Source organism: Ornithorhynchus anatinus, chromosome 6 (genome assembly GCF_004115215.2).
Source record: "Ornithorhynchus anatinus isolate Pmale09 chromosome 6, mOrnAna1.pri.v4, whole genome shotgun sequence".
Taxonomy (NCBI): domain Eukaryota; kingdom Metazoa; phylum Chordata; class Mammalia; order Monotremata; family Ornithorhynchidae; genus Ornithorhynchus; species Ornithorhynchus anatinus.
The window spans coordinates 45,325,721-45,348,777 of NC_041733.1; the positions used below are offsets into that span (position 1 = coordinate 45,325,721).

The 23,057-nt window shown below is 53.7% G+C and overlaps 1 protein-coding gene across 5 annotated transcripts in view; it reads right to left on the reverse strand.

The window, feature by feature from the left end:
- CHIC1 (cysteine rich hydrophobic domain 1) overlaps positions 1-21,078 on the reverse strand; it is a 58,091-nt gene extending 37,013 nt beyond the window's left edge. For all 5 annotated transcript variants that reach the window (XM_029067482.2, XM_029067483.2, XM_029067476.2 and 2 more), the window contains exons 1-2: positions 20,832-21,078; positions 8,612-8,666 (exon numbers count right to left, since the gene is read on the reverse strand). In XM_029067482.2, the coding sequence (XP_028923315.1) occupies positions 8,612-8,666; positions 20,832-21,070 (294 nt within the window). In that variant the 5' untranslated portion in view covers positions 21,071-21,078. The remainder of the gene's footprint in view (positions 1-8,611; positions 8,667-20,831) is intronic.
- Between the last annotated feature and the right edge of the window lie 1,979 nt (positions 21,079-23,057).

Sequence of the window (23,057 nt, forward strand, 5' to 3'; positions counted from 1 at the left end):
CCGGTGGGCACGCCGGGAGGTCCGCAGTCTCGCCACTTTTCCGGGACCCCATTCGCCGGGACCCAGGAGCGGCTCAGCTCCGCGGGCCGGAAAGGAAGGCGGGGAGGGGAAGCCAGACGTCAACTGGCCAGATCGCACGGCCGCTGTCACGCCGAGGGTGACGTTCACGGGCGGAGGTTTCCGTCGCGAGCTATTTTTAGCCCACTCCTGCGTTAATTTGAAGAGTAAATTCGCCCGATAATAATAATGCTGGTAGTTGTTAAGCGCTCACTACGTGCAGAGCGCTGGGGTAGATACGGGGTAATCAGGTCGTCCCACGTGAGGCTCACAGTCTTAATCCCCATTTTACAGATGAAGGAACTGAGGCACAGAGCAGTTAATGATGTTGGCATCTGTTAAGCGCTTGCTATGTGCAGAGCACCGTTCTAAGCGCTGGGGGAGATCCAGGGTCATCGGGCCGTCCCACGTGACGCTCACGGTCTTAATCCCCATTTTCCAGATGAGGTCACTGAGGCCCGGAGAAGTGAAGTGACTCGCCCACGGTCACACGGCTGACCAGTGGCAGAGCCGGGAATCGAACCCATGACCTCTGACTGCCAAGCCCGGGCTCTTTCCGCCGAGCCACGCTGCTTCCCCCGATCTTCGATAGAGATTTTATTACCGCTACCGTTTCGTTTCGCAGAAGGGATTTCGGGTTGATTCACCCGAAGCGGCGGCTGAATTCGGCCGGATTCCCAAGCCAAGCCTGGCTGGTGAAAGAAACCACTCACGACTCAGAGCTCAATACAGCGGGGCGGGAAGGAAATCTAGCCCCACGGCGCAGAGGCATTCGAAAAGGAAAGTCCGTGTCCTTCCACCAAATGGTTCTTTCGGTCCTGGCAAGAATGCAAATCAATTTCCGCCTCTCCGACGCTCACTCGGGGAGGGGCCCTTGGCATTCTGTTTCTAGGGAAATCGCTGGATGTGGAGAATTTGACTCCCTTATAAAGTAAATAAGACAGGAGCGCGGGGAGGGTGGCGGGGGGAGTGGGAGAAAGAGAGGGGGGAGACACCGACAAAAAGCAAACCCCTCTGACTCCTCGCCAGAAAGGTGAAAAAGCAATCACTATTGTGCTTTTTTGTTAAGCCCTTACTACGTGCCAAGCACTGAAACGATAATAACGTTGGTATTTGTTAAGCGCTTACTATGTGCCGAGCACTGTTCTAAGCGCTGGGGGAGATGCGGGGTCATCAGGCTGTCCCACGTGAGGCTCACGGTGAATCCCCCTTTTCCAGATGAGGGAACTGAGGCACAGGGAAGTGACTTGCCCACGGTCACCCAGCTGCCAAGGGGCAGGGCCGGGATTCGAACCCATGACCTGACTCCCAAGCCCGGGCTCTTTCCACTGAGCCACGCTGTACTAAGTGCTGTGGTAGACAAGGATCATCAGGTTCTACTTGGGGCTCAAGGGCTAAGCAAGGAAATTCATTCAGTAGTATTTATCGAGCGCTTACTATGCGCAGAGCACTGTACTGAGCGCTTGGAACGAACAAGTCGGCAACAGATAGAGACGGTCCCTGCCCTTCGACGGGCTCACGGTCTAATCGGGGGAGACGGACGGACGAGAACGATGGCAAGAAACGGAGTCGAGGGGAAGAACATCTCGTAAAAACAACGGCAACTAAATAGAATCAAGAAATAGGTATTTAATCCCCATTTTGGGGATTCCTTCATTCAGTAGTATTTACTGAGCGCTTACTACGTGCACAGCACTGGACTAAGCGCTTGGAATGGACAAATCGGCAACAGATAGAGACGGTCCCTGCCCTCTGACGGGCCTACGGTCCGATCGGGGGAGACGGGCGGACGAGAACAATGGCACTAAAACAACGGGATGAGGGAACCGAACCCCGACGAGTTAAGCGACCTGACCGAGTTCACCCGGCAAGCACGTGGTGGACCGCGACCTTCCGACTCCCGGGTCCGCGCTCTTTCCACTAGGCCCCACCGCTTCCCCGAGAGGAAGCGGAGGGTTGAAAACGAACCGAATGAGAGAAAAATCGGAACAAACGGTCAGTCGGGCGGGAAAGGAATAAAAGCTACGGCCACGGCTTAACCGGTAGACGGACGAGAGGTCCGGGGGCCAATCCCGGGCTCGAATGAGGCGGAATCTCCCACGGGACCTGAGCTCTCGTACTTTAAAAGGGGGAAAAAAAAAGCCAAAAGTAAAAAACTAAAGACGCGTCCCTCCTTATGCGGCGTGACGGGGGAGTTGAAATTTAGCACGGTTCTGGGGGAGGGACGGAGGCCCCTCACGGCAAGGACGGGAGGCGGCTGGGAGGCGGAACCGGCTTCCGATCCCACTCGTCCCCAGACTCAGGATTGTCTCTCTGGGTGTCCTGCGCCCGGTGGGCGGGGAAGGGTGGCGGGGTGGGCGGGCGTGAGGCTCCCTGGCCGGGTCTGTGGGGGTCCCTGACGCAGGAGGGAGAGCGAGAGGGTGTCCGCGTGTGTCTTCCTCTTCCTCTCCCTCTCCCTGGCCCGGTAGGTGTCTGGGTTTGGGTCCCCGGCCCGTGGCGGGGGGCGGTTTCCGTACGTCCCCGGCCCAGTGGCCCACGGCCACCTCTCCAGCTGCGGCACGCCCAAGGCCTCTCCTCTTCCCTCCATCCCCGCTGCCAACTGGCTCCGGCTGAAAAGTCGGGGGGCTCGGCCCACCGCGGTCCTGCGGCCTCCTTCCCGGGGACGGATGGGACAACTGATTTAATTCGCTCCAAAATGAAAAATCGCCAGGTTCGCTCCGGAACCTTACCAGGCTTTGCAAATAGAAGTATCGGGAAGAACGGAAGGTTGCTCACCCTTCTATGCTGCGTGGCTCAGTGGAAAGAGCCCGGGCTTCGGAGTCGGAGGTCAGGGGTTCGATTCCCGGCTCTGCCACTCGTCAGCTGTGTGACTGTGGGCGAGTCACTGAACTCCTCTGTGCCTCCGTTACCTCATCTGTAAAATGGGGATTAACTGTGAGCCTCACGTGGGACGACCTGCTTGCTCTGTATCTCCCCCAGCGCTTAGAACAGTGCTCTGCACCTAGTAAGCGCTTAATAAATACCAACGTTATTATACCGAAGCACAGGGCTTCACCGGAACGGTGTTTGAGAAGCAGTACGGCCCAGCGGATACATCTGGGAGTCAGAAGGACCCCAGCTCCGCCGCCTCTTCAGGGCGTGCCCTTGGGCAGACCACTTCACTTCTCTGTGCCTCGGTCCCCGGCTTGGGAGTCCGAGGTCACGGGTTCGAATGCCGACTCTGCCACTCTTAGGTGCAAGGTAATCAGGCTGGATGTAATCCATGTCCTCCATGGGGCTCGCAGCCCTAATTCCCACTTTAATAATAATAATAATGGTGGTATTTGTTAAGCGTTTACTATTCGTTCATTCATTCAATAGTACTTATTGAGCACTTACTATGTGCAGAGCACTGTACTAAGCGCTTGGAGTGGACAAATCGGTAACAGAGAGAGACAGCCCCTGCCCTCTGACGGGCTCACGGTCTAATCGGGGGAGACGGACAGACGAGAACAACGGCGATAGACAGAATCGAGGGGATGAACATCTCATTAAAACAATAGCAAATAAATAGAATCAAGGTGTTGTACATCTCATTAACAATACTATGTGCAGAGCACCGTTCTAAGCGCTGGGGGAGATCCAGGGTCATCAGGTTGTCCCACGTGAGGCTCACGGTCTTCCTCCCCATTCGGCAGATGAGGTCACCGAGGCACAGAGAAGTTAAGTGACCTGCCTGATGACCTCGCATCTAACCCAGTACTTAGTACAGTGCTTGGCACACAGCAAGCTCCTTAACAAATACCATTAAAAAACAAATGAAAAAACCCCCACAGCAGCTGACAGTCGGCTGGCTGGGCAAGAGATAATCCCCGAGCTTCCGCAGAGTACAGATCACCGTCTGCTCCGTTCTCCGAAGCGGAGGTTGTGTTCTTGCAAAATCCTGCGTTAAGCAAAACGTGCGCGGCGACAGTCACGGCGTCCAACGGGCCGCACAAGCCGTTTCTTCCAACACCGCGGCATTCTCGAGCCCAAACGGGCTCGGGCCGTTAGAGGCTGGTTTCCTACTTCCCTTAGGACGCTCTCGCCAGGACGTGGGCGAGAGGTCGGCAGCGCGGAAGACAAGATGAAGGCACAGAAGGGTTTACGTCTCTCTGTGAACCGAGCAACCCGGAGTGGAAAACAGCACGCCGGGAAGTTAGTACTTTAAAGGACCGTAACACTGGAATTTCCTGGCAGGGTGAAAAGGGGAATAAGAAAGCAACACGGCCTGGTGGACGGAGCATAGCCCTGGGAGTCAGAGGATCTGGGTTCTAATCCCCGCTCTGCTGTGTGACCCTGGGCAAATCACACTTCCCTGGGCCTCAGTTCCCTTGTCTGCAAAATGGGGATTTAATGCCCGCTCTCCCTCCTACCTCCTGCGAGCCCCAGGTGGGACCTGATGATTTTGAATCTTCCACGGCACTTAATACGGTGGCTGAGTAAAACACTTAACAGACACCACAGTTATTACTGCGCAACCAAGATTTCCGAAAGTTTCCTATAGGGCGAAGAGGTGGATTTTAAAGACTTCCAAAAAAGAAAAAAACAAAGTCTTGTTACGCCGCCATCGTGGTCACTCAAATGGGGAAACGATCAGAATTGAGGGATTAGCTTCCTAAGCTTTTCAGGCTGGGGAGTGAATAGCCTTCACCTCAACGTCATCCCTTAAGAAAAACCTGAAACAATATCCAGCTACGAGGCACTCCGAAGTTATCGCTAGGTACGTGAAGCGTTCCATATCTTTTATATTTTTACTACCCTATTTATTTTGTTAATGAGGTGTACATCCCCTTGATTCTATTTATTGCTATTGTTTTTGTCTCTCTCCCCCGATTAGACCGTGAGCCCGTCAATGGGCAGGGACGGTCTCTATCTGTTGCCGAACTGTCCATTCCAAGCGCTCAGTCCGGTGCTCGGCACATAGTAAGCGCTCAATAAATACTACTGGATGCAAGGAAGGCCAGTTACGATGGAGTTTGCTCTCTTTTGTCCAAAATGCCCAATCTGAGCCAGGTCCTTCTGTCGTCTCCCCGAAGAGGACTTTCTTCCTCAGACTCACGCACTCCGCTACTTAGGATCTCCTTCGAGCCGAGTCCAAAAGAGCAGATTCCCTCCCGCTCTTCCTCGGCCTCTTGGGCACCTCAAACGCGACAGATCCAACAGAACTCTTCATATTTCTCCCAAATCTCCTTGCCCTAACTTTTCCCATCTCGCTCCACCATCATCGTCTCCCCAGAGAGGACCTTCTTCCTACATACTCACGCGCTCCGCTACTTAGGATCTCCTTCGAGCCAATCCAAAAGAGTAGATTCTCTCCCGCTCTTCCTCGGCCTCCTGGGCACCTCAAACGCGACAGATCCAACGGAATTCTTCCTATTTCTCCCAAATCTCCCTGCCCTAACCTTCCCCATCTCACTCCACCACCCTCCCCGTCCCGGAAGCCCCGACCCTGGGTACGGCGCTCGATTCCTCGCTGCCTTTCAACTGCCCCATTGAGTCTCCGCTAAATCCTTGCCGGTTCTTCGTACGCGACATCTCTCGGCCCCTTCCTCACCCCCCAAACCACAACCAGGCTGGTCCGAGCTCTGGTCCTACGGCAGCTACGTTAGAACATCAGCTTCCTGGCTGGTCTCCCTGACTCCCATCTACGCTAGCTGGCGCCGCCCACATCATCTTGCTGAAGCCTGGCCTGGTCCGCATCTCTCCTCCAGACCCTCCGCTGGCTTCCCGCGTCTCTCCTGCCCAAAACATCCCCCAACTGGCTTCCCGGCTCTCTACCAATTCACCCCATCTGCTCCCTTCGTTGGCCGTTCCCCCCCGGCTCTCTTCATTCACACCAAGCCCACCTTCTGGCCGGCCCTCGTTCTACTCTCCCGCCATCCCCCTGCCTTGGAACACTCTCCTTCCCCTGCAAAAATTCCACCTCCTCCCATATGCCTTCCCCGATTAATTTCCCTGCACCAGAATCTGAATAAATTTATCAGTCAAATCTAGTACCTTCACATTTATTTAGCCCCATCCTCAGGACTCTTGTACATATGTTTCTTCAGTTGTACATTCCATTTTTGACGACTCCTTTAAATATTTTACGTCGGTCTCCTCCGCTGCAGGGCAGGTACCTCGTGGACAAGTAACGTGTCACTTCTTTATTCTGTTCTTCCTAAGCGCCTAGTCGATCCGTCAGACGATCGTAGTTATTGAGCACTTACTGTGTGCAGGGCACTGTACTGAGCATTTGGGACAATACACTCTAACGATATCATAGACAAATACCCTGCCCACAGTGAGTCTGCCGTCCAGCGGGGGAGACGGACATTACTGTAAATAAATTAAAGATATGTACTTAACTGCCGTGGGGCCGGGAGGGGAGGTAAACTTAGGGAGCGAGTCAGGGTGACACACAAAGGAGTGGAAGAAAAGGAAAAGAAGCGTGGCTCAGTGGAAAGAGTCAGAGGTCATGGGTTCCAATCCCGGCCCCGCCACTTGTCGGCTGTGTGACTGTGGGCGAGTCGCTTCACTTCTCTGTGCCTCAGGTCCCTCATCTGTAAAATGGGGATTAAGACCGTGAGCTTCACGTGGGACAACCTGTATCTCCCCCAGCGCTGAGAACAGTGCTCTGCACATAGTAAGCGCTTAACAAATACCGACATTATTATTATCATCAATAAATACGACTGACCGACCGCTGGAGGGATGGGGACTGGTTCGAGCAGAAATAATGTGTGATGGGGAAATCTTTCCCGGGCAAACTCTTCACCGAAAATTTTGGGGGTGGGGGGAAATAGGTAGGCCATCCGGAGACCGGTAAAAGCCCCATGCTACAGGCATCTGAAAGAATGGAAACCCACCGCCTAAGGTAACGGAAAAATCAAGATAGCGGGGCAAGAGATTCAAACGTCTCCACTCTGGGATTTACGGCAAAAACAAAAAATAAATTACGGTATTTGGTAAGCGCTTACTACGTGCAAAGCACTGTTCTAAGCGCTGGGGGATACAAGGTGATCAGGTGGTCCCACGTGGGGCTCACAGATTTAATCTCCATTTGACAGATGAGGTCACTGAGGCCCAGAGAAGTGACTTGACTGAGGTCACACTGCCGAAGCAAAACCCCCAGCACGGAGGAAAGCAGCTCAACGATGAAAAACCATCCTGCTTATCTCCTCTAAGAGTTCTCACTCAGCCCCTGAAGCAGAGACCTGCGCTATTCTTTCCGGGGATGTGGACCGACTGGGTTCCTCGTCTTCCCTCCCAAACCCGGCCCCCTCCCTGACTTTCCCGTCACTGTGGACGGCGCCATCGCCCTGCCCGTCTCCCGGGCCCGCAACCTCGGTGTCGTCCGTGACTCCGCTCGCTCACCCCACGCATGCAATCCGCCGCCAAAACCCGCCGGTCTCGCCTTCACCACTCGGCCGTGATCCGCCCTCCCCTCTCCATCCACACCGCGACCTTGTTCGTAAAATCACTCATCGCACCCCGACGGGATGACCGCATCAGCCTCCTTTCTGAGCTCCCAACTTCCCGTCTCTCCCCACTTCGGTCTATACTTCACTCTGCTGCCCGGATTATCTTTCTTCAGAAACGCTCTGGGCAGGTCACCACCCTCCTCCAAAATCTCCAGTGGTTGCCCGTCAACCTCCGTGTGAAGCAGACACTCCTCACTCTCGGTTTCAAAACTCTCCATCCCCCTCTTACCTCACCTCCCTCCTCTCCTTCTCCAGCCCAGCCCGCCCGCTCCGCTCCTCTGCCGCCGCTCACCTCCTCACCGGGCCTCCTTCTCTCCCGTCCCGCCGTCGACCCCCTGCCCGCGTCCTTCCTCTGGCCCGGAACGCCCTCCCTCCTCAAATCCGCCAAACTAGCCCACTTCCCCGCTCCAAAGCCCTACTGCAAGTTCACCTCCTCCAGGAGGCCTTCCCGGACTGAGCCCCCCTTTTCCTCCTCCCCTCCCCATCGCCCCGACTCCCTCTGCTCTACTCACCGCCCCACAGCGCTTGTGTCTATTCATTATTCTCTTTATTCTACTAACGATGTGCATATATCCACAATTCTATTGATTTACACTGATGCTACTGATGCCCGTCTCCCCCGAGAGCCCGTCGCTGCGGAGGGATTGTCTCTACCTGTTGCCGAATTGTACTTTCCAAGCGTTTGGGACAGGGCTCCGCACACCGTAAGCGCTCAATAAATACGATTACGAATGCAAACATTTCGGAAGGCTCAGGACGTCACCCCCACCCCCAAACTCCCCCGTACGCACGTCGTACTGGTGCAATTCACAGGGACCGCTTTCCTACCGGGTGGATTCTTGTTCCGGGATAAGGAGGGATCCCAAGACGCAGCTCCGTTCGGGGGGTTAATTAAGAGACTGAGCTCTCCCACTCCGCTCCCCAAGCACGGGCCTCCGATTCCCGTGGGCTTCGTTCACCTTGGCCTCTTTTTGAGCTTCCACACGCTGCATTTAAGACACTTTCATTCTACCCGGCAGGCCACGCAAACAGTCTTTTGAAAGAGAAAAGTTCGGTGCAGACCTACTTACCTTCCCTGTCAGAACAGAGGGAAATTCAGTGTCAAACTTGTTGCTCAAGCCAAACCTTGAAAACAAAACAAAAAAACACACAAAACAAAATATATTCCACCTAACTTTCTCTCGACCGTTGCCTCTTTCGAAGACGGTTACGGGATGGGAACGGGTTGGTCTTTTTCATTTTTTTCTTTTCAGAGGCCATTTTTAGCCCAGAGCTTTCAGCTAATCCATACACAAGTCCATATTTTGCAAATGAGAAAAGTAATGAATCAAAATGAATTTACTGTAATCACGGTGGGGCTTGTTACTCTTTTTTTTTTTTCCAATTTTATGGTGAAAAAGATAAGGATTCAAACCGTGGGAATAATTCCCATAATAATAATAATAATAATAATAACTGCTATGTTTGTGAAGTGTCAGAGCTGGAGCAAACGTAATCGAGCTGGATGCTGTCCCTGCCCCTCACGGGGTTCAGGCTCAATAGCAGAGTGGCCCCGTGGAAAGATCCCGGGCCTGGGAGTCACGGGACCTGGATTCTAATCTCAGCTCCCCCACTGTCCGCTGTGTGACGCTGGACACGTCGCTTCACTTCTCTGCGCCTCAGTCGCCTCGCCTGCAAAACGGGGGTCAAGACCGTGAGCCCCACGGGGGACGGGGCCGTGCCCTTCCCCCCTCCGCTCACTCCCGCCACCCTGGCTCCATCCCAATGTTCCCGTTTGGACTGCCCGGGGGGCAAGGAAAACCTAGCGGAATAAGCGGCGGGGGCGGGGGGCATTCCGAGTCACCCGGCCAGCGGCCGAGCCCCGCGCGCCGGCTGCTTCGACTGCTCTGAGGCCCTGCGGCCCTTGCCCGCCACAGCCCGCCTGCCTTCAGCCCTCCCCACCCCGAGAAGGACAGGCCACAGCGACTTGGTGCCGACTCTCCTGGCCAGGCACAGGGAAGGGATGGCTGGCAACCGGGGAGGAAGGGGTCGAGACGCCCGAACGGTGGGGGGCTGATCTGGATCTCCCCAGAGGGGGCGGGAGTCAGAGGGCGGCAGGACTACCCCCGTTCATATTTCAGACCGTCCCGTCGCCCCGTGCGTCTGGCGAGGGGAGGGTGATCCATGAGGGACCGGCACTCGGGCCAGAGGCCACCGGCGTTTACGCGACAGGTGCGTTTATATAAAGAATATCTACGGCGTAGCTGCTGGGCCTGGGAGTCGGAAGGTCGTGGGTTCTAAGCCCGGCTCCGCCACGTGTCTGCCGGGTGACTTTTGGGGCAGGTCACTTCACTGGGCCTCAGTGACCTCATCTGGAAAATGGGGCCTGAGACTGTGAGCCCATGTGGGACAGGGACCGGGTCCGACCGGATTAGCTTGTATTCCCTTGTACTAGTACTAAATGTACTAAATGTATTCATTTAGTACAGCGCCCGGCAGGTAGTAACTGAGGGCTCACCTCCTCCAAGAGGCCTTCCCAGACTGAGCTTCCCCTTTTCCCTCTGCTCCCTCTCTGCCCCCCCTTCACGTCCCCTCAGCTAAGCCCCCTTTCCCCCTGCTCTTCCCCCTCTCCCTTCCCCTCCCCTCAGCGCTCTGCTCATTTGTCTAGATCTGGATTACCCTATTTATTTTGTTAATGAGGTGTCCATCCCCTTGATTCTATTTATCGCGATTCAGTTGTCTTGTTTTTGTCTGTCTCCCCCTATTAGACCGTGAGCCCGTCGATGGGCAGGGCTGGTCGCTATCTGTTGCCGAATTGTCCATTCCAAGCGCTGAGTCCAGTGCTGTGCACATAGTAAGCGCTCAATGAATACTATTGAATGAAAGTGCTTAACGAATACCATAAATATTATTATTACATGACAAAGAGGACCCCAGAGCGTGCCCTCGCGTCCCACCCCCAGCTCTCTCGGGGGCAGGATCCCCAAGCCCCCCGCTCTCTTTCGGGCGGACTCCCCAGGCCCCCATTCTACCCCTCTTCTCTTCCCCCCACGGCTCCAGCCCCACCTCTCGCCTTGCATCCCGGGCCTCAGAGCCCATTCCCGCCCTGGGAGCCGTCTCTGAGCCAACGAGGAGCTCGGAGGCGGGGAACCGGGCAAAACGGCCGCTACATTTCCCCAAAGTCTCGGAACAAAGCGGGCGGATGGAATTTTAAAAGCTGCGGTGAGTGAGCCTGCCTGAGCAATCCGAACCCCAGTGCTCTCGTTTCCAGCAGAACGTCACGCCCGTGGAGGCCGGGGACCAAAATCGCTCGGGGGCACCTGAGAAGGAGCGGCCGCCCGCGTTGGGATTCTCTCCTCGGTCTCCGAAACGACCATATGCTCAGAAGGCTGACGGCGGCGGGCTCGGAAATATCGAAGAGGAAGCCTTCTTAGCCTCGAACCGGACATCCGAACGGAGGTCAAAGAGGGCGGCTACTTGTCGCAACGCTCGCTTCGGTGAAACCAGCTCTCGGACGACGTTCGTAACCGCTCGGGCTGCGAAAGGCCCCCAGAAACCCGAGGTGGAAATTCAAAGCCTGGAGGCTTTCCTTCGTCGTGACCTCACTGCACGATTCGCAGGACACAGGCTACTTCCAGTAATCCGCATCGCCCGCCAACAGCGGCGGGCAACGATGCGCCGCTCCGTACGAACGCCTCTTCCCGACCAAGGCCGTACAGTCAGCTCTGTTGCCCGGGGCCCCGCGAGGCACCCGAAGGGCAGGTCGACACCGGCACCTCAAGAGCAACGACTTTCTTATTCCATTTAAGTCGACTTAATCCGGCCCCTGAAAAACGACCGGCCTCAACGTCCCCGTCGAAGGAGCCCGGGCCTCATGCGGAGAGTCAAGTGCTCCATCGACGCCATCTGGTTGATCGATGGCTTAGGATTTAGTAACCTGGCTACCTAGTCCCCTAAGAAAGGCAAGGCTGACGAACGCAGTGCCCCAGATGAGCCGTCGGGCCCGAGGGCAGAGACGATATTTCCATCTGAGAAACAGCAGCACCGGAGCCGGGCGGGAACGCGCTCCCTCCGGCCATCTCGTTTTCCTCTCTCGATCTTCGATCCGTGAACATTCTCTTCCTTTGCCTTCGCTTTCCCACGGCTTCCTTTTCCAGTGACGGCGCGGACGCTCCATCCCTCCCGCTGATTCCTCAGCCAATCTGAAGCTGCTGCGCAGGCCTACAAATGCTCACTCGAGAAGCAGCGGTCTGGTGGTAAGAGCCAGGGCGTCGGGGGACCTGGGTTCGAATCCCGGCTCTGCCACGTGCCCGCCGTGTGACTCTGGGCAAGTCACTTCGCTTCTCTGAGCCTCAGTCCCCTCATCTGCAAAATGAGGATTCGATACCTGTTCTCCCTCCTACTTAAGACCGTGAGCCCCTTATGGGACCCGATTATCTTGTACCTACCTCAGTGCTTAGTACAGAGTTTGGCACAGAGTAAGCGCTCAACAAATACCGCCATTATGATTAATGTAAGGGTTTTCTAAAGATGGGACCGGGCAGCGCTAAATATCAAGGCAGTTAATTTCTGTGTGGCTCAGTTACCGCGTCTGTAAAATGGGGATTAATAAAAATAACAACGTTGGTATTTGTTAAGCGCTTACTGTGTGCAGAGCACTGTTCTAAGCGCTGGGGTAGATACAGGGTGATCAGGTTGTCCCACGTGGGGCTCACAGTCTTAATCCCCATTTTACAGATGAGGTAACTGAGGCCCAGAGCAGTTACGTGACTTGCCCACAGTCACCCAGCTGACGAGTGGCCGAGCCGGGATTCGAACCCATGACCTCTGACTCTCAAGCCCGGGCTCTTTCCACCGAGCTACGCTGCTTCTCTTAAGACTGTAAGCCCCATTTGGGATCCTGACTGTGACCAATCTGATTAGACTGTATTCAGCCCAGCGCTCAATACAGTGCCTGGCACAGAGTAAGCACCTAAATGCCATTTCAAAAAATCCGGGAAAGCAGGCATCTCGCAACCCCTTGTAAAGGCCGCAGTTTCCATTCTCTCTCAAAACAGGTGAACCACCTCAAGCCTGGTAAAGCCCCAGGATTTCTGCAGCGTAGGCTTATTTTGGATGATTCCCCAGGAAATTTAGCAACGTCGCACCTCTCGTGATCCGTCTGCTTAACAGCGTGCAAGATTTTTCATTTTGCAAGAAACAAAAAAACTCCAAGCTCGCCCTGGTGCGAGAAAGCGTACGGAATGTACCCAATTAACGTTTCTACGGATGTAGACTTGTGTTTGGGGATACGTCACAAGCCGATCGGGCTGCCTGGCGCTCCTACCGGGTGGATGACATGCAGGGAGACAACTCTGTATGTACCTGATTTGTCCATTCCAAGCGCTTAGTACAGTGCTCCGCACATAGTAAGCGCTCAATAACTACTGAATGAATGAATGAACTCTCATCTCCAGGCGATTTGCGCCGGCGGCCGGGCGGCGCCGACAGGGGCCGGGCGACGGCCCGGACGACCGAGATCCCCTCCCAGGCGGCGTCGACGGGATGCTTGGAGAAATCAGGGGACGGTGGCCCGGCTCGACGCCCCTCCTCACATCTAGGGAAGGGCCATCTAACCTCCTTAACCTCCGCTCTAATCGGGCCTAAAAGGAGATTCCTTGAATTGTTCCCAACCTGTCTTGGACCTGACATTTTTGGCTGGCACGACTCTCCGTGATCGGCCGCCGCGCTCGAAAAGTGTTTCCACTGACTGGTTCTGGACCTGCCTGTTGTAGCCAACTTTTCTCAAGCCGCCAGTACGGGGTGACTGATTCTGACACAGATACACCCCCATAAATGCCACGCACTGACTGATACTGAGCTTCAAAGGGTGCCCCCCGCCCCCCCCCCCCCAGCTGGAATGGGCTCTTCAGGTTTGTTTGGTTTTTTATTGGTATCGTTTATTCCGGGCCGGCCCCACAGGATACGAGCTGGTCGGGTTGGACACGGTCCCTGTCCCCCCTTTGCAGATGAGGTAACTGAGGCACAGAGAAGTGAAAACGTCTTAACCGACGTAACATAGCGGACAAGTGCCAAGAGTTCTGCCCGGTCCCTTTTTGACCCCGATCTCCCTAGGCCCGAAGAGTCCCACTCTTCTCAGCCTGCCTGCGAGCGGAAGAGCCCGCAGGCCTCCGGGCGGCATTCCTCGGTCCGAAAACGCGCTACACCGAACCGCTTCCTTTTCGGTCCGGGAATCGCCCGGTTCTCGTCTAACGTGAGGGCGTCGTGTCCTTGCAAAATCCCACGTTCGGGAAGGCTCACGCCGGAATCCTCACCCAACCCGTACGAACGCAAGCCGTTCCTTCCGGCATCGACGAAACGCTAGCGGGGTTGGGCCAACGCTCCCTCACAACGTGAAGGGAAAACGCAGGCTGCTGGAACGGGGCGTCCGAACAGACCCCCCGCGAGACAGCCTAGGAGACGGACCGTCCATTACTGTGGATTTCTACAAAATCGGAGTTAACCGTGCTTTTTATTTTCGAGTTTGATGCAGGAAAGCAACTTGGGCTATGTGGCCAAGCTGCAGGTTGGAGGACTTCCAGAAAGCTCAGCCTGCTTCTCTCTCAACTCTAGTGGGCTATATATGCATATATATATATATACACACACTCTAGTGAGCTAAATATGTGTGTGTATATATATGTGTGTGTGTGTGTGCATATATATTTTACCCGTTAAGTGCTTACCATGTTTTAAGCACCATCCTAAACTCTGGGATAGATAAAAATCAATCAAATCAGACACAGCCCCATCCCTTAAGGGACTCACAGCCTAAGTAAGAGGGAAAACAGGTACCGAATCCCCGCATTTTACAGTTGAGGAGACTGCGGCCCAGAGACGTGAAGTGACCTGCCAAAGGTCACAGAGCAGGCAAGTGACGAAGCCGGGATTAGCCCCAAGGGTCCTCTGACTCCTAGGCCCATGCTCTCCCCACTACACTGCTTTCCGGTGGAAGCATTGAATTATTAACACTGATCACCTATTTGAACATTAATAGTAAAAGGGGGACCAGTCCTCTCAAGGGACAGTGGAAGTCAGTTCAGGAAAAACAACGGGGCACAGGTGCCAATCCGCTCCAGGCGCCAGGGTAACAAAACTGCCGGAAAGTGCGTCTCCTTCATGCCCGGGGACGTCGGGGCAGAAGCAAACGGCACCCGGAAACATCCGAGAGCGTGGCCCGCTCGGGCTGCTCCGGAAACGCCGACTGGACTTGCAGAGGGCCGATTTGGAGAAAGAATGAGGTAGACTGAACCCCTTAGGTTTCTGCACGAGGCCAGGAGGCGAGCGCGGACCGAGCTGCTCTTGAGAAGGAAGGGTGAGGTTTCCTACTCTGGTTCTCCTCAAACCCGGACACCTTGAGGAAAGGGAAAGTGACTGCGCGGCCATCAGTCATTTTTCAGCCCACCCTGAAATCATGAGGGGATGGTTCTCATCCCGTAAGGAAATACGTGGCAGAATCCACTCCCTCCCTTTTAGTTCCTCCAACCTCTTCGGGAATCTCAATGACAAAGCTCACAGTCACCTTTCTGTGGCTTGCCAAGACTTTCCGCCGCGTCCCTCGGCGGGGGAAAGAAAACTGCTAAAGGAAAAGCCCCTTTCAAACTTGGGATCATGAAGGGTGGGTCACCAGGCTCCTAAGGTCTAGTGCTCTACTGTGAGTATCAATTCATCGATCGTATTTACTGAGCGCTTACGTGTGCGCGGAGTGAACGAAGTCCTTTTTAGGCTAGGAGATTGGGCTGAGCCAATGGAAGTGAGACACAATCTTCACTGCAGAAGATAAAAAGGGTTTATTGACTGGAATCACAGGCCCAAACGATCCTTACCTCAGGGAAAAGTGAAATGGCACTCAGAGTCTAAGAAGTGGTGCAAGTTTACTAGTTTCCCCTATCTTTTACTTAGCGAGGGGGACCCCGGTAGAAGAAAGTGTTTCACGTCTTTTTCCTCCCTGATACAACTTTGCTCCGCTCCTCTAATCCCAGGGGCTGAACGCTGTTTTCTCTGCCATTCAACAGCTTTCCTCCAAAGCCCCTGTCACCCCAAGAATCGAAGGCCTTGCTCACACTAGTCAGTGCTCCAAGGCACATGGCACGGGGGACTGAAATGTGCCAAGGCAAGCCATTCTCTTCACAGACGGGAAAACAGAACAGGGAAGCGCTTGTCTGTGCAGAGTGGACCCAGAGATGTGGCTCAAAAAACCTAAACCCTGCTTCCTTGCTGCTATTTCCCCTTTATCCCTCATCTATTTTAACAGGCGTCTCCCCGCGTGGACTGTACGCTACTCGGGGGCAGGGAGTCGCGCCTACCAACTCTGTACTGTACCTGGGAGCCGTGCGGCCCAGTGGAAAGAACTCAGGCCCGGTAGTCGGAGGATCTGGGTTCTAATCCCGGCTCCACAACTTCTCTGCTGTGTGGTAAGGGAGTCAAGTCACTTTTCTGTGCCCGTTCCCTCATCTGCCCGACGGGACTTCCCTCCTACTTAGACTGTGAGCCCCACGTGGGGTCTGATTGTCTCGTATCGGCCCCAGCGCTTAGTCCGGTGCTTGGCACATAGACAGCGCTTAACAAATAACCCAATTATTATTATTTCTTTCCCAGTGATCTGCACACAGTAAGCACTCCGTGAATACCCTGGTTCTCCACATCAACCGGGAAATCCTGTCCTGGCACGAAAAACCCCAGCTATTTGTTTGGTCACGTGAACTCCTCTGCAGGCAGGCGAGGTGTCCCGGGGAAAGGCGCCGGTACTCGGGATTCCTTTCGGGCGGAAGAGCCATACAAAGCAACGAGAAGAAAATACGCTCGAGAAACGGTCTCTCTTTTTATCAGCTGGCATCGTGGAGCTGGGTCTTTTCTACAAAACCCCCGGCCCAAAACACAACCTGGGTTGAGATCAACCTAATCGCCAGGCTGGCTGCCAAAAAGAGTTCCAAAGCCAGTCCCCAAGCCTTGTTCCGATCCACTGAAAAATCCCCAAGGGCACCACAAGCGCAGAGGGGCACGTGAAGTGAACGAAGCCCGACGTGCGGGTGGGACAGACCTTGGAGAATTATCGGTGAGATTCGAAATGGGATGAAAACGCTAGTTGACTCCCAGAAGGCCGAGATGGAGGAGGGGGCACTGCAGGCAGTCAACATCCAAGCGATGAGCAAGGAGACCAATTCCGGCCACGTTCTCCCATGCAAAACACTCCCTTGTCGGCGATCTGGGTGTGTGTTTAATTTTCCAAGCCGCGGAGAGCCCTGGATCTTACAGAAGAGGAAGTTTCCCATAAGTTACCCTCACCCCTCGGGGATCCGCTCCACATGGAGGTGTGTCAGAAGGCACGGTGGGGACGGTTTAGACTGTGGGCCCGTTATGGGGCAGGGATTGTCTCTATCTGTGGCCGAATTGTCCATTCCAAGCACTTATTCCAATGCTCTGCACACAGTGAGCGCTCAAAAAATACTACTGAATGAATGAACGGGGCAGGGGTTGTCTATCTGTGGCCCAACTGTCCATTCCAAGCGCTCAGTGCAGTGCTCTGCACATAGTGAGCGCTCCATAAATACTACTGAATGAACGGGGCAGGGGTTGTCTATCTGTGGCCGAACTGTCCATTCCAAGCGTTCAGTTCAGTGCTCTGCACACAGTGAGCGCTCAATAAATACTACTGAATGAATGAACGGGGCAGGGGCTGCCTATCTGTGGCCGAACTGTCCATTCCAAGCGCTCTGTCCAGTGCTCTGCACACAGTGAGCGCTCAATATCACTGAATGAATGAGGCAGGGATTGTCTATCTGTGGCCGAATTGTCCACTCCGAGCGCTCAGTCCAGTGCTCTGCACACAGTGAGCGCTTAATAAACATTACGGAATGGATGAATGAATGGAAGCAAATGTAAACACGCCTGACCTCTAACGCGGAGAGCCGGGCGGGAGCCCGCAGGCCACGGAATCAAAGCTGGAAGACGGGAGGGCTCGGAGGTGATTTTTAAAAAGAGCTTTTCTAAGCGGGGGTTGGATGGATCCCCAGCTCTGGGATCGGGGGAGGGAAAACCGCGCCGGGCTCCGGGTTTGGAGGTGCAATTGTGAGACCGCAGCACATCGGTCACCAAATAATTATAATAATGGCATTTGTTAAGCGCTTATTTTGTGCAAAGCACTGTTCTAAGCGCTGGGGGCGGATACAAGGTGATCAGGCTGTCCCACGTGGGGCTCCCAGTCTTCATCCCCATTTTCCAGATGAGGTCACTGAGGCACAGAGAAGTGAAGTGACTTGCCCAAAGTCACACAGCTGGCAGGCGGCGCAGCCGGGATTAGAACCCATGACCTCTGACTCCCAAGCTCGGGCTTTTCCACTGAGCCACGTAAATCCACGAGCATCGTCCCTCCCCCGCCGTGGGGCAGGGACTGTCTCTACCGGTGGCCGAACTGGAGATTCCCAGCGTTTAGTGCACTGTTCAGTAGTAAGCGCTCAATACATAGGGCTGCTGCTACTAGAAGGCCTCTCCCTCGGCCACTCGATAGTATTTATTGAGCGCCTACTCCGTGCAGCGCACCGTACTGAGCGCTTGGAATGGCCACTTGGGCAGCAGATAGAGACCACCCCTGCTCCATGATGGGCTCACATTCTAATCTGGGGGGACGGACAGCAGAACGAAAGAGAACAAAACAAAAACGACATCCTCAAGATAAATAGAATCAAGGGGATGTACACGTTATTGAGAAAATAAACAGGGTAATAAATAATATATACAAATGAGCCCAGTGTTGAGGGAGGGGGAGCAGAGGGAAAGGGGGAGGCTAATCTTCCTGACTCTGCCCCTTGGCAGCTGTGTGACTGTGGGCAAGTCACTTCACTTCTCTGTGCCTCAGTGACCTCATCTGTAAAATGGGGATGAAGACTGTGAGCCTCACGTGGGACAACATTCCCCTGCATCTCCCCCGGCGCTCAGAACAGTGCTCTGCACGTAGTAAGCGCTTAACGAATACCGACAGGATTATTCTCCCCCTCTTTGGACTGTGAGCCCATCCTGGGGCCGGTAGGGTCCCTCTTTGTGGCCGAACTGTCCATCCCAAGCGCTTAGTCCAGTGCTCTGCACATAGGGATTGGACTGGGAGCCCGTCGTTGGGCAGGGATCGTCTCTGTTGCCCAAATGTCCCTTCCGAGCGCTTAGTCCAGTGCTCTGCACATGGGAAGCAGCACGGCTCAGTGGCAAGAGCCCGGGCTGGGGAGTCGGAGGTCACGGGTTCGAATCCCGGCTCGGCCACTTGGCAGCTGGGGGACTGTGGGCAAGTCACTTCACTTCTCTGGGCCTCGGTTCCCTCATCTGGAAAAGGGGGATGAAGACCGTGAGCCTCGCGTGGGACAACCTGATGACCCTGTATCAACCCCAGCACTTGAAACAGTGCTCGGCACATGGTAAGCGCTTAACAAATACCAACGTTAGTGAGCGCTCAATAAATACGATTGAATAGGGAGCGCTCAATAAATACGATCCAATGAACTGAAGGAATGGGAAGGGCTCCTGGAGGGGCTGAGCTCTCTGGTCCTTAGGACATCTCCACTCCCCGCATCATATCCAACTTGCCCTCGGGGCCCTTCTGCTGGCCTATCACCCTATTATTACCCTATTTATTTTGCTAATGAGGTGTCCATCCCTTTGATTCTATTTATGGTGAAGATGTTGTCTTGTTTTTGTCCTTCTGTCTCCCCCTTCTAGCCTGTGAGCCTGTCATTAGGCAGGAATAGTCTCTCTCTGTTGCCCAAGTGTCCATTCCAAGTGCTGAGTCCAGTGCTCTGCACATAGTAAGTGCTCAGTAAATACTATTACATCTCCTTGATTCTATTTATGGCGATTATGTTGTCTTGTTTTTGTCCGTCCGTCTTCCCCGATTAGACTGTGAGCCCGTCAATGGGCAAGGATGGTCTCTCTCTGTTGCCCAATTGCCCATTCCAAGCGCTTATACAGTGCTCTGCACATACGAAGCGCTCAATAAATACTATTGAATGATATTATTATTACCCTATTACCCTACTTATTTTGCTAATGAGGTGTCCATCCCCTTGATTGTATTTACGGTGATGATGTTGTCTTGTTTTTGTCTGTCCGTCTAGCCTGGGAGCCCGTCATTGGGCAGGGACGGTCTCTGTTGCCCAACTGTCCATCCCAAGCGCTTAGTGCAGTGCTCTGCACATAGCAGGCACTCAATCACTACTATTGAATGCAATTATTATTACCCTATTAATTTTGCTAATGAGGTGTCCAACCCCTTGATTCTATTTATGGTGATGATGTCTTGTTTTTATCCGTCTAGCCTGGGAGCCCGTCACTGGGCAGCGACGGTCTCTTTTGCCGAACTGTCCATCCCAAGTGCTTAGTCCAGTGCTCTGCACAGAGTAAGCGCTCAGTGAATACTATTACATCCCTTTGATTCTATTTATAGTGATGATGTCGTCTTGTTTTTGTCTGTCCATGTCCCCCTTCCAGCCTGGGAGCCCATCATTGGGCAGGGATGGGGTCTCTCTGTTGCCCAACTCTCCATCCCAAGTGCTTCCTGTAGTGCTCTGCACATAGCAGGTGCTCAACAAATACTACTGAATGCAATTATTATTACCCCATTACCCTATATATTTTGCTAAAGAGGTGTCCGACCCCTTGATTCTATTTATGGTGATGATGCTGTCTCGTTTTTGTCCATCTAGCCTGGGAGCCCGTCACTGGGCACGGACGGTCTCTGTTGCCGAACTGTCCATCCCACGCGCTTAGTGCAGTGCTCTGCACATAGCAGTCGCTCAATCAATACTATTGAATGCAACTATTATTACCCCATTACCCTATTTATTTTGCTAAAGAGGTGTCCATCCCCTTGATTCTATTTACGGTGATGATGTTGTCTCGTTTTTATCCATCCGTCTGGCCTGGGAGCCCGTCATTGGGCAGGGACGGTCTCTGTTGCCCGATTGTCCATCCCAAGCGCTTAGTGCAGTGCTCTGCACATAGCAGGCGCTTAATAAACACTATTGAATGCAATTATTATTACCCCATTACCCTATTTATTTAGCTAAAGAGGTGTCCATCCCCTGGATTGTATTTACGGTGATGATGCTGTCTTGTTTTCGTCCGTCCGTCCGTCTAGCCCGGGAGCCCGCGGTTGGGCAGGGACGGTCTCTGTTGCCGAATTATCCATCCCAAGCGCTTAGCACAGTGCTGTGCACACAGCAGGCGCTGAGTAAGAAGGAGTGAATGAGCGCAGGAGGGAACTTAGTCCGGGCTTGGTGTGTCCCTTACACGGTGATGTGTCCGGCTCCTCGCACCGACACCGGGTCGGGCGCGTAGCTCCGCAGGTGCTCCTCGCTCACCACCCTTGGCGGCTCGTCGTCGTCGTCGTCCTCGTCGTCCTCGTCGTCGTCGTCCTCGTCGTCCTCGTCGTCGTCGGGGTCGGCCACGGCGGCGGCCTGCGCCGGCCGGTCCTCCTCCAGCTCCGAGATGGTGTCGAACTCCGCCATGTTGGGCAGCAGGACGCTCATCACGTGACCCGCGGGCTGGAGGGGAGCCGCGCCTGCGCGCTGGGCCCGCCGGGGCGGAGGGGGGCGGGGGAGCGAATCCCCTCTGCGCCTGCGCGACTCCGCTCCCCCCTCCCCCCAGCTTCGAGGGGCGCGAGCCGCGGGCGGGAGGCGCGCGCTGCCCTCGCGCCCCTGGCGGGCGGCGCGCGCCCCTTGTGGCCGCCAACGGACCTCCCCCTCCCCGCCCCGTCTTCATTCATCCATCCGAGAGGACTGATTGAGCGCCGACTATAATGATAATAACAAAAATAATAATAATAATGTTGGTATTTGTTAAGCGCTTACTATGTGCAGAGCACTGTTCTAAGCGCTGGGGGGATCAAGTTGTCCCACATGGGGCTCACAGTCTTAATCACCGTTTGGCCGACGAGTAGATGAGGCCCAGGACAGGTCACCCAGCAGAGAAGTGGGAGAGCTGGGATGAGAACCCAGATCCTCGTCCCCTCATTTGTCTATATTTTTATTACCCAATTTTGTTAAGGAAATGTCCATCCCCTTGATTCGATTTATTGCTGTTGTTTTTGTCCGTCCGTCTCCCCCGATGAGCCCGGGAGCCCATCAGTGGGCAGGGATGGTCTCTATCTGTTGCCCGGTTGTCCATTCCAAGCGCTGAGTCCAGTGCTGTGCACATAGTAACGCTCAATAAATACTATTGAATGAATAGTATATACATAACCCTATTTATTTTGTTAATGAGATGTACATCACCTTGATTCTATTTATTTGCTGTTGCTTTAATAAGATGTTCTTCCCCTCGATTCTATTTATTGCCATCGCTCTTGTCTGTCCGTCTCTCCCGATTAGACCGTGAGCCCGTCAAAGGGCAGGGACTGTTATCTGTTACCGATTTGTCCATTCCAAGTGCTTAGTACAGTGCTCTGCACATAGTAAGCGCTCAATAAATACTATTGAATGAAATATGATTATTATTATTAACAAATACCAACACTGTTATTATGATTATTCAATAGTAACATTAAATTAGTCAATCATAATAACAAAGTTGGTATTTGTTAATAATAATAATAATAATAATGTTGGGATTTGTTAAGCGCTTACTATGTGCAGAGCACTGTTCAAAGCGCTGGGGGGAATAATCATAATGTTGGTATTTGTTAATAATAACAATAATAATAATGTTGGGATTTGTTAAGCTCTTACTATGTGCAGAGCACTATTCTAAACCCTGGGGAGAATAATAATGATAGTGATGTTGGTATCTGTTAAGTGCTTACTATGTGCAGAGCACCGTTCTAAGCGCTGGGGACGATCCAGGACCATCGGGTTGCCCCCCGTGAGGCTCACAGATAATCCCCATTTTACAGATGAGGTCACTGAGGCACAGAGAAATGAAGTGATTTGCCCATAGTCACCCAGCGGACAAGTGGCAGAGACGGGATTAGAACCCATGACCTCTGACTCCCAAGCCCGGGCTCTTGCCACTGAGCCACAGACTTGTTAAGCACTTACTATGTGCAAAGCACTGTTCTAAGCGCTGGGGAGAATAATAATAATAATAATAATGATGGCACTTGTTAAGCTCTTACTATGTACAAAGCACTATTCTAAGTGCTGGGGAGAATAATCATAATAATGATGTTGGTATTTGTTAAGTGCTCACTACGTGCGGAGCACTGTTCTAAGCGCTGGGGAGAAGAATAATAATAATGTCGGTATTTGTTAAGCGCTTACTATGTGCAAAGCACTGTTTTAAGTGCTGGGGGGATACAAGGTAATCAGGTTGTCCCCCATGGGGTTCACAGAAGTGAAGTGACTTGCCCAAAGTCACACAGCTGACAAGTGGCGGAGGTGAAATTGAAACCCAGGACCTCCAGACTCCCAAGCCCGTGCTCGTTCCACTGAGCCACGGTATTTGTTAAGTGCTTACTATGTGCGGAGCGCTGTTCTAAGCGCTGGGGTAGATACAGGTTAATCAGGGTGTCCCACGTGA